This window comes from Spermophilus citellus, assembly GCF_964194105.1.
Source record: "Spermophilus citellus genome assembly, chromosome: 5".
NCBI classification, from domain to species: domain Eukaryota; kingdom Metazoa; phylum Chordata; class Mammalia; order Rodentia; family Sciuridae; genus Spermophilus; species Spermophilus citellus.
This window is the reverse complement of record NC_138186.1, coordinates 70,927,490-70,942,798: the sequence shown is the minus strand read 5'-3', so window position 1 is coordinate 70,942,798 and position 15,309 is coordinate 70,927,490. Positions and strand designations below refer to the sequence as shown.

Below are 15,309 nucleotides of genomic sequence, written 5' to 3'. Positions count from 1 at the left end.
TCTAACTGCAGACTTTGCTGGTTTGGGTACAACATTTACTTCACTTGATATCCATTAATTTTTATTTCTGACAGAATAAGCATATGGTCCTAACTCTATGAAATCAGACTCTTGGAACCATATTTCATTATAATTTCATTGCTCGTTACCTTTATGTGATGTTACATTATATACATCACTTAGCCTGCATGAAAGCTGCATTGATGGAACAGATATATTTGGACTTTAAAGTTTTACTTTCTTTCTTTTTTTATAAACATAGAATTCAAATAACCATGCATGTAGTTTATGGCTTTTCATACATACTTATCCATTTCATGCTTAAAGTACAGTTGTCCATTGCCTGAATAAAGTTAATTCTTTGTGCTATTATTTAGATTAAGGGAGACTTTTCCCTGAAGAACAATAGTACCAAGTCTCAAATAATTTATTTTTTCTCCATTTTTCATTATTTACTTTTAAAATTTGTTCCAATTGCACAGTAGAAATAATTGATCTAGAAATTTTAAAATCCTCAATTTCAAAATTTAATCACTCTCTTGTTTCCTAGACTGATATTAAAGATTATTTGAAGGATCCAGGAATGGCAGACAACAGGGCCCCCCATGATGGACCCCATTTGATCTCTGGTTTTATTGAAGTTTGAATAACTAAAAAGGCAGATTGCACCTTAACACAAACTTTCTTTGAAATAAATAATTTTTTCTCTTTCATATTAGAAACAATCAAAGTGAGTTAAGATGTTATTTGTATAAAGCATGAATATGTTCCAGAGAAGACAACATAGAAAAATATTCCATAAAGTTCTATGTTTCTTTAGTATTTTACTTCATTCCAAATGCAAGATTGGAGTTCTGCATTTATACTTACCTTTGAAACAATTATAAAATATTATGGGTATTCCAGATTACATTCCAAAATATGTACTGAAAATAATTTTTTGAATACTGAGAAATCTGTTTTATTAATCCTTCAAATGTTTATTGAATGACTACTGTGTGTCACTTACTGTATCAGACCCCTGGAATATGTCAGTGAACTACACAGAGCCAAATAAGACTCTTGCTCTGGTGAATTTACATTCTAGTAGGAGAAAACAGACAAGCAGCAGTTTATATAATAAATGAGTGAACATCATAGCTAGCATTTGACAACACAGTAAGGGAAATGGGGGAAAAATAGAATAAGATTAGAAAAATAAAGAGTATCAGGTTTAGGGTTGCAACATTAATAGGGTAGTCAATGAAGGCCTCCTTGAAATGATGTTTAAGCAAAGACTTGAAAATAAAGCCTTGTAACCACTGTGAGAACAGTTCACTCTCCCTGAGATGGGAACATAGTGGGACTTCCTCCAGGGAAGTACGACAATAAAGTTTACTTTTTATAAGACCCACTTGACTGGTTTTTTTTTTGTAGGAGAGCAAAGGCATAAGCAGGGAGGCTAGCATTGAAGATATTGAAGTAATTCAGGCTAGAAATGGTGGCTTGTAATGGAAGCATTGATGGAGGTGAGGAGAGTGGGTGGATTTTGGATCTATTTAAAAATAGCGCATAAAATGCCTGGACAGACTGGATGTGAAAGTGAAAACAAAACAAAAGACGTGTTTAGACTCCTGGTGTTTCTTTTAATTTTGCTTCGGTTTTTATGCCTGGGGCAACTGATGTCAGTCAAGAATGGAGAACTCTAGAAGTGAACAGGTTTTTGAGGAATGATCAGAAGCTCAATTTGGAGGTACAATGAATTTATGATATTAAAATAAAATCAACTAGTAAGATCCCAGTTGTCTGCTTGATAGAAGATGTTAAAAAATATTGTAAGAATATTTATTATAGAAAAATATATTATGTATGACTAAATTAATGAATGAACACATATTGAACAGTTAGTATACCATGAGTGGCAATCACAAGGTTATGCCCTGTCATACAGGTGGTAACATATTGGGCAGAAGATACTGTCTAGGTTTTACAAAAGAAGAAAGGACATGTGGCATGATTCAAATGCATGTGGTTGGTCATTGGCTCTAGCTTTAGGATTCAAACTGATAATTTAAATCTTCAAATATAACCCCTTTAAAAATCTTGACAGTGATCTTATAGAAGAAATATTGTATACCTGATATTCAGCCATTTATATAATATGTGATTCTTAAAACAATCTTCAGATTATAATACAAGTGAACAAAAACAAGCCTGCAAGAAGCATGAACTCTATGTGAGTTTCCGGGACCTGGGATGGCAGGTAAGGATTTTAAGTCAACTTAGATGCTTCTTTTCTCCTTTATTGTAAATCCTTAGAAAGTCACGATCTTTGTCAGTAATTTTCCAAGTATAGTTTTTGATCATTTTGAATGACTCCTCAGGATATATTTTATCCACATAATTTTCATTTCTCCCTTTGGCTTGCTTTCACCCTTGATGCATAATAAGTATATTTTATGGTATAATGCAGTTATCTGAAAAGAAGTATGAGTCTATAATATTTAGGAATTGAAAAAAAAGAATAGTGTTGTTTAAATATCCCCAACGTTAAATTGAAAATGGGTAACATATTAGTTCAGATTAGTACTCTTAGGTTCCCAAACTATCAGCCTAGGAAATAGAACTATAATCAATAATGTATCTGTCATAAAGTAGATGTACAAAAAAGATGTTTCTTTCACTTACAATTGTATTATTAGTAGCAGGGTGTGGTAGTACACACCTATTATCCCAGCTACTCAGATGGCTGAGGCCAGGGGATTGCAAGTTCAAGGCCAGCCTGGGAAACTTAGACCACATTTCAATATAAGAATAAGAAGGGCCAGGGATTTAACTCAGTAGTAGAATGCTTTCTCAGCAGAAGCAAGAGCCTTGGTTTAGTCCCCAGAACAAAACAAAAAATCATATTGTTGTTAAAATATACTTCATAACTAAATTGAGGAAGAGAATTTAACCAAAATAATTTTTAATGGCTCTGTGTGAAAAGAACTTAAAAATGAAATAGAATAGTCATTAAAAACTATTTTGTTATATTTCCTTTAATATTCTATTACAATAGATTCTCAACATACACAATTTTATTGATAAATAATATTAATATGTAAACATTTTCAAAATTTTCATAAACCTTCAACATGAATATCACAATAATTTTTACATTTACACTAAGTTTTATTTCTCTGGAGAGAAAATTCAGGGCAACAATTCTGCATTGCCAATGATTTAGCTTCCTGAAATTTTTCATGTATAGTTTTAAGGAATTTGTTCCAATTTATTTCTGCTAAGGAGTCCATAAAGTCAATGCAAGAATGAAAAGAAAAATAGCACATGGAATAAATATTAAATCTTTAGGAAGTTGTCAGACTTCTAAAATGGAGAATGAGTTATTAAGAAATAATGAGAATTATCTCAATTAAGTTTATTTGTCTTGTCCTTTCTGGTTCACTTGAACTTTGTGGAGTTCGTCGTTTCCTGTTTAAACAATATTTAGAATGCTATCTCATGATTATGTTTTTATTCACGAATGCATACATGGATTAATGCATGCTATAAATGTCTTACATAGCAACCTCCTGGGAGAAATGAGAAGAGGACAAATTCTTGCAAAAACATTTATACTTTTTTGGTAAATTTTAATTTAAAATTAAACTCTGTGGGAGAGGCTATCCTATTGGAGTGCTTGTTGGATCAAGAAATAAAACCTATTCAGATGAAACTTCTTTGAGTATTTTCAAGTAGGTGATTTTATTTTCTCTTTTCTCTGTGCATTTCAGGACTGGATTATAGCACCAGAAGGATATGCTGCATTTTATTGTGATGGAGAATGTTCTTTTCCACTTAATGCTCACATGAATGCCACCAACCATGCTATAGTTCAGACTTTGGTATGCTCTGTTTTTGTAGGATTGAAATGGTTTATAATGCAAGCACAATATAATGTTGTTTTAAAGAAAAGTTATCCATTCATAATCATCAATGCATTAGGATATCTTCCCAAGATACCTTGTTATTTTTTATAGCTAAGGTAACAACTGTGGATATAGTGGCTTAAATATTACAGAACAGGGAAGGATCCAGTTGGGAATATTGGAATAATCATGTGAAGCGGTCCTCTGCACTGATTTCTTCCCTACACAGTATGACTAATTAGGCAGGTACCCAGGGAACTGTGTTTAACGGAACAATTCATTAGTAATCATTACAAAAATATTGACTAATAGCTGTGCTGAATTTCATCTGAGAGTTTTTGCTTTAAATGTTGAAGGATGTCCTATAACATACTTTAGTATTATTACAGTTCTTCAATAAGGTATTAAGTAGGAGACTGATTGCCGTTTCTTGATTCCTTCCTTCCAGTCCTCCCTCTCTCTCTCTCTCCTCCTTTTTCTCCCCAGCCCCATTCTCCTTCTTCCTGTGTAATCTTTAAAGTGGAAATGATCTTCCTTTTTCTCTTCCACACTCTCAGAAAATTATCGGTGATTAAATCTCTAGTAACTAGGCTTATTTTGGTGAACAATATAGTGAAGTGGTGTTGACTTTTGATGGTCTCTGATTGTACCATCTCTAACAAACGTATAAAACCTCTGGAGAATCAGATGTATCTTATGAGGTTCCCAGAGGATATACTAGATTATGTGATATGATTCCAACTCAATGTTTGGATCATTATTAGATTTATATATCTATGTATGTAGGAGGAAAAGGGTGGAACACACACTACTTTAGAATCAAGAATTAATGTTAGAAGTAGAGCTGCTTGGTGGATGGCAACAAGAGAGGAATGGATATTAGGAAAAAAAACCTTTCTTTGGAGTGAGGCTGGTTTATGACCCCTACCAAAAAATAGTGATAGTACTCTTAGAATTTCAGAGAAATTGACTTTAGAATGTTGACTTTTCCCCCATAATTTATTTAAAATTTAAAGCCAGTATAAGGAGTATCCCAATTTCCTCCTGAATAAGGATTAATATATACATATAAACTGACAGATCAAATACTTGAATGCACTGATGTTTTACTTGCATCTTCATTAACTTCATAAAATGATACAAGATAATTAGGATTCAGAAATGCTCATTGATGGCAACGACAGTGTGGGCATTATAAAAATTTTGGAAATAACCTTGGGGTAGAAAGAAACATATAAAACAAACATGTATTTCTGGTAGGTTGTCATTTACAAATGTATTTCTTTTAATGAGATTACCCTAGTGCAAAATTCAGGTATAGAGTGAGTTCCTGGGGGATGCCTTCACCTTTGCTGTCTATAAATGCACACTCTTCTTGATGTAACATAGCACTTCTTGGGTAGTTGGGAAGGAGGCAGACTCTGCAAAGACAGTGTGTCATACATACCAAACCTCAACCAGCAGACAGGGGCATGCTGCAGCTTCACCTTTTGAAGGGACAGTCACAATTGCCATCTTTTTGTAGAGTCACAAAAGAAATAGCTCCTATTTGCTTATAAAGTAATGTCACTTAATTTCTCTCAAAGTTCTTTGCCCCTTTTTATTGTTAGTTCAATAACTGTATAACTTTTCTTCCTTTGATATGTATTTATCTATATCAAAGTTCCCCTCAGGCCAAGCAATGTTTGCTTATTGGCAGAAAGCCTTTATCAAATATTCCCTTCTCTCATCTTTTTCCTATAATAGATAATTATTATTTCAAGTCTTAAAGCTGAAGTCTAAAAGTCAATGTTGAGCAACAAACATTTAGAAAAGATCTGACATGAACTTGGAAGAAGACCTTGCACTGCATTGTTGTCCTGGGTGTAGGACATCAGTCTCTGCAGAATTCCAGCAGACATGGGAAGCTTGATTTTTTTTTTCCTGGTGTTGCGCATGCTCTTTATTTGTTCTATGAAGGACATGAAACAAGAAGACAGGCATGTTTGTTGTTAAAAGAAAGCATGTTTGTGACTAATAGACTTGAGAAATCATTCAAGAACAATCCGTTTTTTACAGAGTGACTGCTTCGTGGGGCTGCCAAGGCCATTGACACGTGTGGTTATCCATCATAAATGTGTGGGTTATGGAAGATAAAGCTGATGAGGGACACAAGCTGCATCTGAAATTCGTAGAAGCTGTCCAACTTTTAGTTTTGTGAGGTCTTAGGAAACTTCAAGTTCATGTCAGAACACCTCATTTTTTTCTGCTGTTTCTGTCCACATGCAGGGCTCCTATATCATTTCAGCCAGGGAATTATGCAGCCAAACTATAAGAGGCTGCATTTGCTTTTTGTAGATCCCTTAAGACTCATCAAAGGGACTTCCCATAAACTCCTTTGGGGGAAGGGCCAGAAGTGGGTGGGAAAGTGGGGAGGCACATTCTGGCTCCTTGCTCAATTATTGCAACTCACAGGCAAACTGCCAGTCTGATCAGAATGAGCATGAATCCTTTACTTAAGCACTTCACTTTCATGTATGGCCACCTTTTTAGGCTTCTAGCGGGATGGATATTCAATTTGTAAAGTATCTGGTCCCATTGCTTCTGGTTTAGCTTTGCTTGCTTCTTGGCACTTGTCTAGGATTGGGCAGAGGAGAAAGAACATACAATGATGTTAAACTTCAGTGAATCTGATAAAAAATTCTGTGAAGAAGAGTTGAAACCATTGCTTTAAAACAAATACTGGATTATATCTGGACTTCATTTCATTATGATTTTTATTCTTCCTTCAACATGGAAAATTAAGAGTTGACATAACATTTATGACTCACTTTTTAATTATCCTTTTAAAAAATAATCCATACATTTAAATCTTTCTGTAGTCCAACTGTGTGTCTTCATGGATTTGTACTTACAGCTTACATATTTCTCATGATGTGAATAGAAATTGTCATTTCAACTAAAAGCAACTCAGTGCAAGTTGTCATGTTCTTTCCCCAGGAAATTTCCACTGAAGAGACAGTTTTCTTTCTTTATTTGATGGACTATTTTCAAGCCTCCCACCCCTGCTTAATTAGAACGGGGACATTGATTCTTGGTGTTAGTGCTTAAGAATACATCCTTCACTACCAGCCCCAACCCCACACCAGTCATGGAACATAGTAAGAGAAAGTTGGTCAGATTAAGGGTGTGCCTGATGGTGGATGACAAACCAAGCATATTACTTTAAAGCTGCAAACAAATGTCTCTTTACCCTATTTCTTAAAAAGACATTTTTTTTCCCTTTCTCAGGTTCATCTGATGTTTCCTGACCATGTACCAAAGCCTTGTTGTGCTCCAACCAAATTAAATGCCATCTCTGTTCTGTACTTCGATGACAGCTCCAATGTCATTTTGAAAAAATACAGAAATATGGTAGTACGCTCATGTGGCTGCCACTAATATTAAATAATTATGGCAATAACAAAAGATTTGTATTAAGGTTTATGGCTGCAATAAAAAGCAGACGAAAGGGGAATTTCCTAAAATTAGTCTGGCTCATTTCATCTCTCTTCCTATGTATAATATCATGTATATAGTCATTTTTATTTATTTATATATTCTCCTTTGTGGATGCCTTATCAATTAAATCTGCTATATAGGTCACTATGTTATATAGCATGCTGACTCCAATTTCATTCCATTTCAACATTTTTTCTCCATACAATTTTTATATAATTTTTGAGATTAAACAGAACTCCTTTGACTGTTTAATATTGTTGAAGGAAATTGAATGCATTTGGTTACATTGTGCCAATGAAAACTATGATAGGATATTTATTTAGAAATAAAACTTAAAAAAATAACAACCCAAACAAAAAATGCTTGGATAAACATAATTTTTCTTTTACACTTTCTGCTTCATTAGATAAAGTGAAATGTTGAACTGGATTTGAATAAATAAACAGTAGGCAGAACATAGAAGCTGAAAGATTGCACATAATTGTTATAACCATTTGGTTTAACAAAATTTGTGTAACTGTAGGAGCATGTTTCTTCTTGGCTTGTGAACTGTAGATTTTGCAAGGAGCTCAAAGCTTCAGGAATTCTGTGGAGACAGGCTTCAGCCTGTGTCCATAACTTTCCAAGTTAACACTAAAAAAATTGTAGAACAACCTTCTTACCTCAAATAAATCATGTCTGCCTATTATCTAGAACACTACTGCTGCAGATTTTTTTTAAATTCAGATTTAAAAACTTAGTCCAAAATAAAGAAACATTTACATGTGCTCCATTTCTCTCCCTACAGACAAGAGTCACTGCATGCATAAAATGTGCTGGGGCCAAGGATGCCGACAGAGCCATTTTCTTTAGCCTTCCTTTATAACTGAGTTTGCTGATTGATGTGATGCAAGGGATTTTATTTGGAGTAAAAGCACTGAAACTAAACTGAAGGAAATTACCAAAAATCCCAGAATGGCTTTGACAGAATTGCCATTTTGAAAGAACAGCTGAAATCCATTTTTCATATCTTTGAGAATGAGCTCAGTGAAAACCTTTTTGTAAAGGGATTTTGGAAACCTTCCTTCAAGCACAAATAATTTCAAATGGGAAGATTATGTTGTGTGTGAGAGTATGTGAGTGTGTATATGTGTGTGTCTGGTGTGAATATTCTTCCCTTAGAAAATAATTTATTTTCTCTGTTGAAATGCTTTTAAAGGCCTTTCTTTAACAAACACTGATATTTGGAAGCATGACCTTTAGACTGATAATTTGCTACTTATGGTGGCTCTATGGTTAGGCTTATTTGCAGTTTACTGAAAATATTTCTAAAACACCATTTATTAATCATTCCTTTGGATCTTTCAAACAAATCTTGTATTAGCAATGTTTTCAGAATCATTCTGGGTTTGTTTGTAATTCAGGTATATTGCAATATTGTTTTAAAGTACAGTTTATATTACAGAATATGCTATTAACTATATTGGGGTACATTAAGTAATATATTTTTAATTAATAGTGTACCATTGAGAGAATAAGAAATGGAAGTCTATTATATTATTCTTTAAATATGCTGTTTAAATATATTTTAAAATACATTAAAATTGTAATGCAAGTTTCTGCTGTGCTTGATTTGGTTCTTTATTTAAGATAAAATGTGTTTATACCATAAATGTAGAGTATAAGAATATTTATCAAATGTAAAACATTTCTGAATTATGTGACTTGTTATATTACTTCTGATTACCACAATTTAAAAAAAATATTTTTTAATAATTAAGTCACTATTAAATGGACAAAGCACCAATTCATGAACCACAGATTTTCTTGATCTATTCAAACAACAAAGAAATATTAATAATAGTGAAAAATAATTACAATGAAAAATGCCTCATACTTTTTCATATAAGAAGGGATATAATTGGCATTATTATTTTTGCATTCTTTAAAATTACATATGATTATATACTCACATTCTCAACTATTATAATAAATTTTTAGTATTACTTTACAATACTCTTATCAGAAATCAGAATAATGACCTATTTTAACAGGTAAAATTCATATCTGGTTAGATAGTTAATGTACTGTTGTTTATTTATATATTTTCATTTTTCTGCTTTACATGTGTTTTGTTATTGTTGTTTATAAAATGATCCTTATCCATCTTGGAAATAGAAGACCATAAATAATAAATACTCACGTGTTTTAAAACTAAGAAAAAAAATAAGCAATATTGAACTAAAGAAAACAGAAAACCCAAAATTCTTTTTTTTCAACTCAAGAGGTATCCTTTTCTGATTTCTGTATTGGCATGATCAAATGTGAGTCAGCATCTACTGGCTACTTAACAGTCTGGCAAATGTCATCTCTCAAGACATTTACAATGAATAATTAGCTTATGCTACAACTCCACTCAGGACAGAAGAAATCCTCATTCTTAAACACAAGCAACCATCTCATAACAGTTCAGTCAAGTGCTCAATTTATCATCCAGATTGCATCTCAAATTACCTGTTTTGCTGTTTTCCCTTTTTCTTTTACCTTTTGGCCTGGAACTTTTTAAAGTTAGAAGTGAAGATATCTTTGCTGATAAAGCATATGCATTACTAAGTACATATGTATACATCTGTGTTTTATCAAGTTTGGTTAAGATGAAAATTGAAAAGAAAGTAAAAATCAATGCCAGCATTTTTTCTTATTTAGATAGAAAACAAAACTATATTTAAGTTAGCAATTATAAAGAGTGAGGGTTCTGCAAAAATTCCAAAGTCTGTTATAATATTTGTTAAAGTCATTACAAAGACAGAGATTTCAAAGAAGAAATCAGATCACATAGAGCCTTTAAAAATCACAAAGATACTTTCAGAAAATTTAAAACATATACCTGAACCTTTGCATCTGAGTTTCAACTTTCCTTGAGCAGCTAGGCTAAAAATCAAGACTGAAAAGTCTATGTATATACAACAAAGGCACAAGGGGAGAGGATTGCAAAAGTGTTGTAGCCTTAAATTCTGAAAATTTTATTTATGTCTGTGTGTGTATGTTGTTGTGTATATGGGGGTGGGTATATGGTGTGTATTTATGTCTGTGAATGTGTGTGTATACACACACACACACACACACACACACACACACACACACACACACACGTGTGTGGGGGGGGGGTGGGGGGGGTGGGGAAGAGTGCTAATGGTGCACAAGAACTTCAGGTTTCAGCTAGTCTTGAAACAGGACCTAACCTGATGGTTTAGTGGGGTATGAGCAGTGTTTTTCTTTTCAGTTCATTGTGGATACCACTAAATTGGGAAATATAGTAGAACCTGCTTAAAATGTTGGACTGTATTTATTTTCCTGCAAGTACCTACAGAAAAAGCCCAGAGTAAAACAGTTCTTAAACTTGTGTACAAAGTCAGTAAGATAGTTTAGACTATATGGAAATCACTATATTTTTCAGTGAGATACACAAACATACATTTACACACACTTGTGTGTGTGTGTATTTTAAAAAAAACTGTTCTAAATTGTGGAAAAATGAAATTGCTAAAGACAAGGAGTAATTTCAGAGAAGCCAGAGTAGACATCCAGCAGAGTGAGTGAATGCTGAATTCACAGACTGCTGAGGAGCATGGCCTCTCTGGCCTGGAGCTGTGCTTCTAATGATCATGCTTTAAGGACAGAAGCAAAGCCTTATGTATAGACATGCAAAGCAGGGAATCAGATCAGAGACATTAACATAAATCCGGAAATCAGGAAGGTCTAGACAACAAGGAAATTTGTCTTGGCTCTTGGGTGTGGGAGGAGAATATCATTCTGGATATTCACATGATTTGTAACCAGAAATCACACCATGTGAGGTGTCTACACAGACTTATATACTTATGTGTGTGCTCATGACATAGTCTTGATTTTTTAAAAGTCCCTGATCTGATTGGTGAAGCTGAAAAAGGGTTTGGATGAAGAAAATGCAAATCCTCTCTGTGGGCCTGTACCTTTAACCCAGGCTCCAGGGAACTCCTGTTGAAAATATGCCAAGAAATATAAACTCACAATCCAAGCAATGCACAAAGAAGCTATCGTAAAAGTCAAAAGAACAAAGGGCAGAACCAAACTCATAAACAACCTGTTTATTTATTACTGAATATAGGAGATAATAAGCATCTTTGTGTATTTTATTTTAAAAGAGATTACAAACAAGTAAGTATAATAATATTTTAAATAAAAAGTGGCTAAAGGGAAAAAATTAAACTCTATGAGATATGATAAATAGTGTTTTAGATGTTATTGAAAAGATAAATAGTGAGCTGGAAGGTAGATCTGAAAAAAAAAAAAATTATCCAGAAGGAAGGATTGAGACAGGTAAAATAAGACTCGATATTTAAAAAACCCTGAAGTTCATGAGCATCAAAGGAAGTTACAACATTTGTTTAATAAATATTCTAAAGAATTAGGGATGATTTTTGGACTAACGGTTGACCTCTCAATCAAAACTCACCTCAAACAGGAAGATAACTATCTTCAAATGGCTAAAGAAAAACTAGGGAAAAATAAAAATATATTCAAGCAAACAAAACTGAAAATTTATCATTAACAGTAAAGCTACTGATATGCCTAAGAAAAGAAGAAAATCAACTCCAAAATGAAATATATGCAAAAGTAATGATTAAGAATATGGTAACATGGGGGTAGATAAAAAAATAACAATTTCTAACAATTGTGATTAGAAAAACAGCAATGTTAAAGAATGTTGAAATAGAATTAAATAGAGCTAATTTAGAACAATTTTAGAATGCATGCTGGAAGGTAGAGGGTTGATAACATAGGTTTTATATTTTACCTAATGATAATAATTAAACATGATTTATCCTCAGAATTCGTGGTAAAGCCTCAAATACAAAAATGAAAGATCAGGAGATGTAGCTAAGTGATGGAGCACTTAACTAGCATGTATGAAACTCTGGGTTCTGTGCTGAGCACCACTCACATGAAAAAGAAAATAAAGAAGACATCTGTATCATCTAAATCAGGATCAACAAACTTTTTTTTAATAAAAGCCTGATAATAAATATTAAAATATTTAATAAAGTCTTCTTGTCTGTGTTGCAATTATTCTAATTCTGCTTCTGTATTTTGAAAACAGTCTTAGAAAATATCTAAATGATTGAGTGTAGCTGCATTACTTTACTGTAGTACTTTCTTCACAGAAACAAGTGGTGGGTGGCATTTGGCCTTTAAGCTGTGGTTTTGTGACCCTGTTTTGAACCAGCAGAGGGGATAATTGTAATATGATAAAATGCAGCCAATTTAACCAAATAGAAAAAGAAAGATTAAAAAAACATAAAAGGGGAAAGAGTGTATATGTAATACTACTGTAGAAAGAAATCAGATTCAAAAAAGAAAGAAATCCAGATATATAATATTTAATACAACCAGACTGAAAAGATCTCTAGAGCATATGAAATTTAAAAATAATTTCAACAAATACTTACATGCTATTCAAAAAAAGCACACCTAAAACTTAAAATTACAGGAAGGCTGAAAGTAAAATGAAGGAAATAGAGATGTCAGGATAATAACCACCTCAGGAAAACTGGTTTAATCATATTAATAAGGGTATTTACACTTTAAGACCATTAATGATGGAGCAGACACATCCAATTAATGAACATGACTTAATGAATACATAGAGAACACTGAGCAATACACAATATATTCAAGAAAGTATTAAATTGTTTTTTGAAATTGATCATTTCAATCAAATTCAAAATATCATTTTGTTAAACCAAACCACATTCATGGCAAGAGTATATGAGCATATTTTAATAATTTATTTCTTCTTTTTCTCTGAAATTTGTAAGAAAACCATAAACATAGTTCATTCTTTAGAAAGATTTCACCTTTGAAAAGAATGTCTTCTTTTTGAATAGGAGGACGTAGTGTTATTGCCTATTCAATTTTTAGCATATATTCTCAATAAGGCATCTTCCTTCTATAAAATGACTTTTAAAATTGTTTGCTTAAAAGAGAGTTTTATCTTGGCAGTTAGTGGCATCCTCTTCTTTAGATTATTAAACACTCCAATTACTTGAAAACTACTTTAAGATAAAAGTTGACAATATTGTATCCAACAATACATGTTAGTAAGCATTTCTAAGTTGTTCTATTTAGGAAATAAAATAGTATACAAGAAGGGGCAAATATTTCTCCATGGATGTTATGGTAGAGAAGAAGAAATGTTTGAAAAATCTTGGCTATTGAACATTATGAATCCAGTGAATCCCATTTCATGTGAACCTTCTATAACTAAAGACTATTATTAAGTGAAACAAGTTAAACTACTTTCTAATATACTAATACAGCTTCTGAGCCTTGATTGTATTTTTTATTCACCATAAATGTCCTCCCTATATTATGCATGTCTTTTCTATTGATTCCTAGAGACTCTTATCATTTTCTACTTCCCTCAAAAAGACCAATTACACCCAAACCAGATAAATCTGATTCCTCTAATAAGTCATTGCTACACTGGTACTTATAAAATGTCCATCAGATTATCTCAGCTACTATAGTTATATGGAAACATCTTATACTCTTTTAATATTTTAAGATAAAGAAATCCTACCAGTTTATTCATTCATTAATCCCTTAAAATATAGCAATGATATTCTCAGAATTGATGCTCAAAAAAATCACTTGGGAATGTATAAAGTTTTGTTTTATCATTTTAAGGGAAAACAAATATCACACAAAAAAAATTGAGAAAGAAGACTATATTCTGTATTTTGAAACCAATAGCTCCACAGTTTCTTTCAATTTTAGGATATTCTAATCTGGAAAAAATGAGGAAAACAATCTGAAGCTCACAGGATAATATAGTTCTCCTAACGTAAAGCTAGAAAACAAAGTCTCCCATTAAAGTAGAATGTGATGCCCTATTAACATAGCAGTGATATAGAATTGGGCATAGAGACAAAGAAATGAGAGTGTTTCAGACAAAGGAAGCAGCAATTGCAAAAGTGTGTTTGGCATTTCAGAGACACAGCAGACTAATTAACATGACAGTGTAGCTCTTATGGTTTGGATATGAGGTATCCCCCAAAAGCACCTGCATTAATGTAGAAATGTCAAAGGTGAAATGATTAGATTGTAAGAGCTATAACACAATCAGTACTTCCTAGTTTGAATGGACTAACTGGGTGTTAACTTTAGGCAGCTGGGGTGTGGCTGGAGGAGGTGGGTCACTGGGGAATTCCATGGAAGGGTTCATCTTCCTAAAAGCTCCTTTCCTTCTCTTTCTGCTTCTGGCTATCATAAATGAAGCAGTGTTCCTCCACCATGCCCTTCTACCATAATTCTGCCTCACCGTGGGCCCAGAGAAATGGACTGACCTTCTAAAATTCTGAGTCAAAATAAACTCCTTTATTTATGTTGTCTTTATTAGGTATTCTGGACACAGCCACAACAACTGAGGAACACAGGATTGAGTATCAAGAAGTGTGGTCATTTTTATGCCATGTGTTTCATAAGTCTTTGGAAATGATTTGTGGGATAAGTTTGCAAAAGTTTGGCCCTCAGAGGCCACTGCACCAAGGTCCAAGGAGTTCTATCTATTGCTCAGGTTATTTTGGTCATAGCAATGAAAATCTAACACAGTTCCGTGCTGAGTGACAGGAAGAGAGAACGTGTGAGTGCAGACTGGGAAGAGAAAGTGAGATTATGCAGATTCATGAATGCCATCGCAAAGACTTTGAGTGACCACCCTGAGATGTGCAACCATTCAGAAATTTTGAGCCAAAGAGGCTATGACTGGTTTTAAAGGAATACCGGCTATTTTGAAAAAAGCAGAGGGTCAAATGCAAAAAGTAGCAGGGAGGACTGTTTGGGGAACATTAAAATAAATCAGGACTCATAAGTGTGGTTACTTTGCCTAGTGTGATAACTGTAGAAGTTATTAGAAGTA

General features: G+C 33.2%; 1 protein-coding gene across 1 annotated transcript in view; it reads left to right on the top strand.

Annotated features, from left to right (window-relative positions):
• Positions 1 to 8,994, top strand: part of BMP5 (bone morphogenetic protein 5) — a 119,700-nt gene extending 110,706 nt beyond the window's left edge. Inside the window, exons 5-7 of the mRNA XM_081293803.1 lie at positions 2,166 to 2,242; positions 3,756 to 3,866; positions 7,161 to 8,994. Of these exons, the coding sequence (XP_081149929.1) occupies positions 2,166 to 2,242; positions 3,756 to 3,866; positions 7,161 to 7,310 (338 nt within the window). The 3' untranslated portion in view covers positions 7,311 to 8,994. The remainder of the gene's footprint in view (positions 1 to 2,165; positions 2,243 to 3,755; positions 3,867 to 7,160) is intronic.
• The last annotated feature ends 6,315 nt before the right edge of the window (positions 8,995 to 15,309 follow it).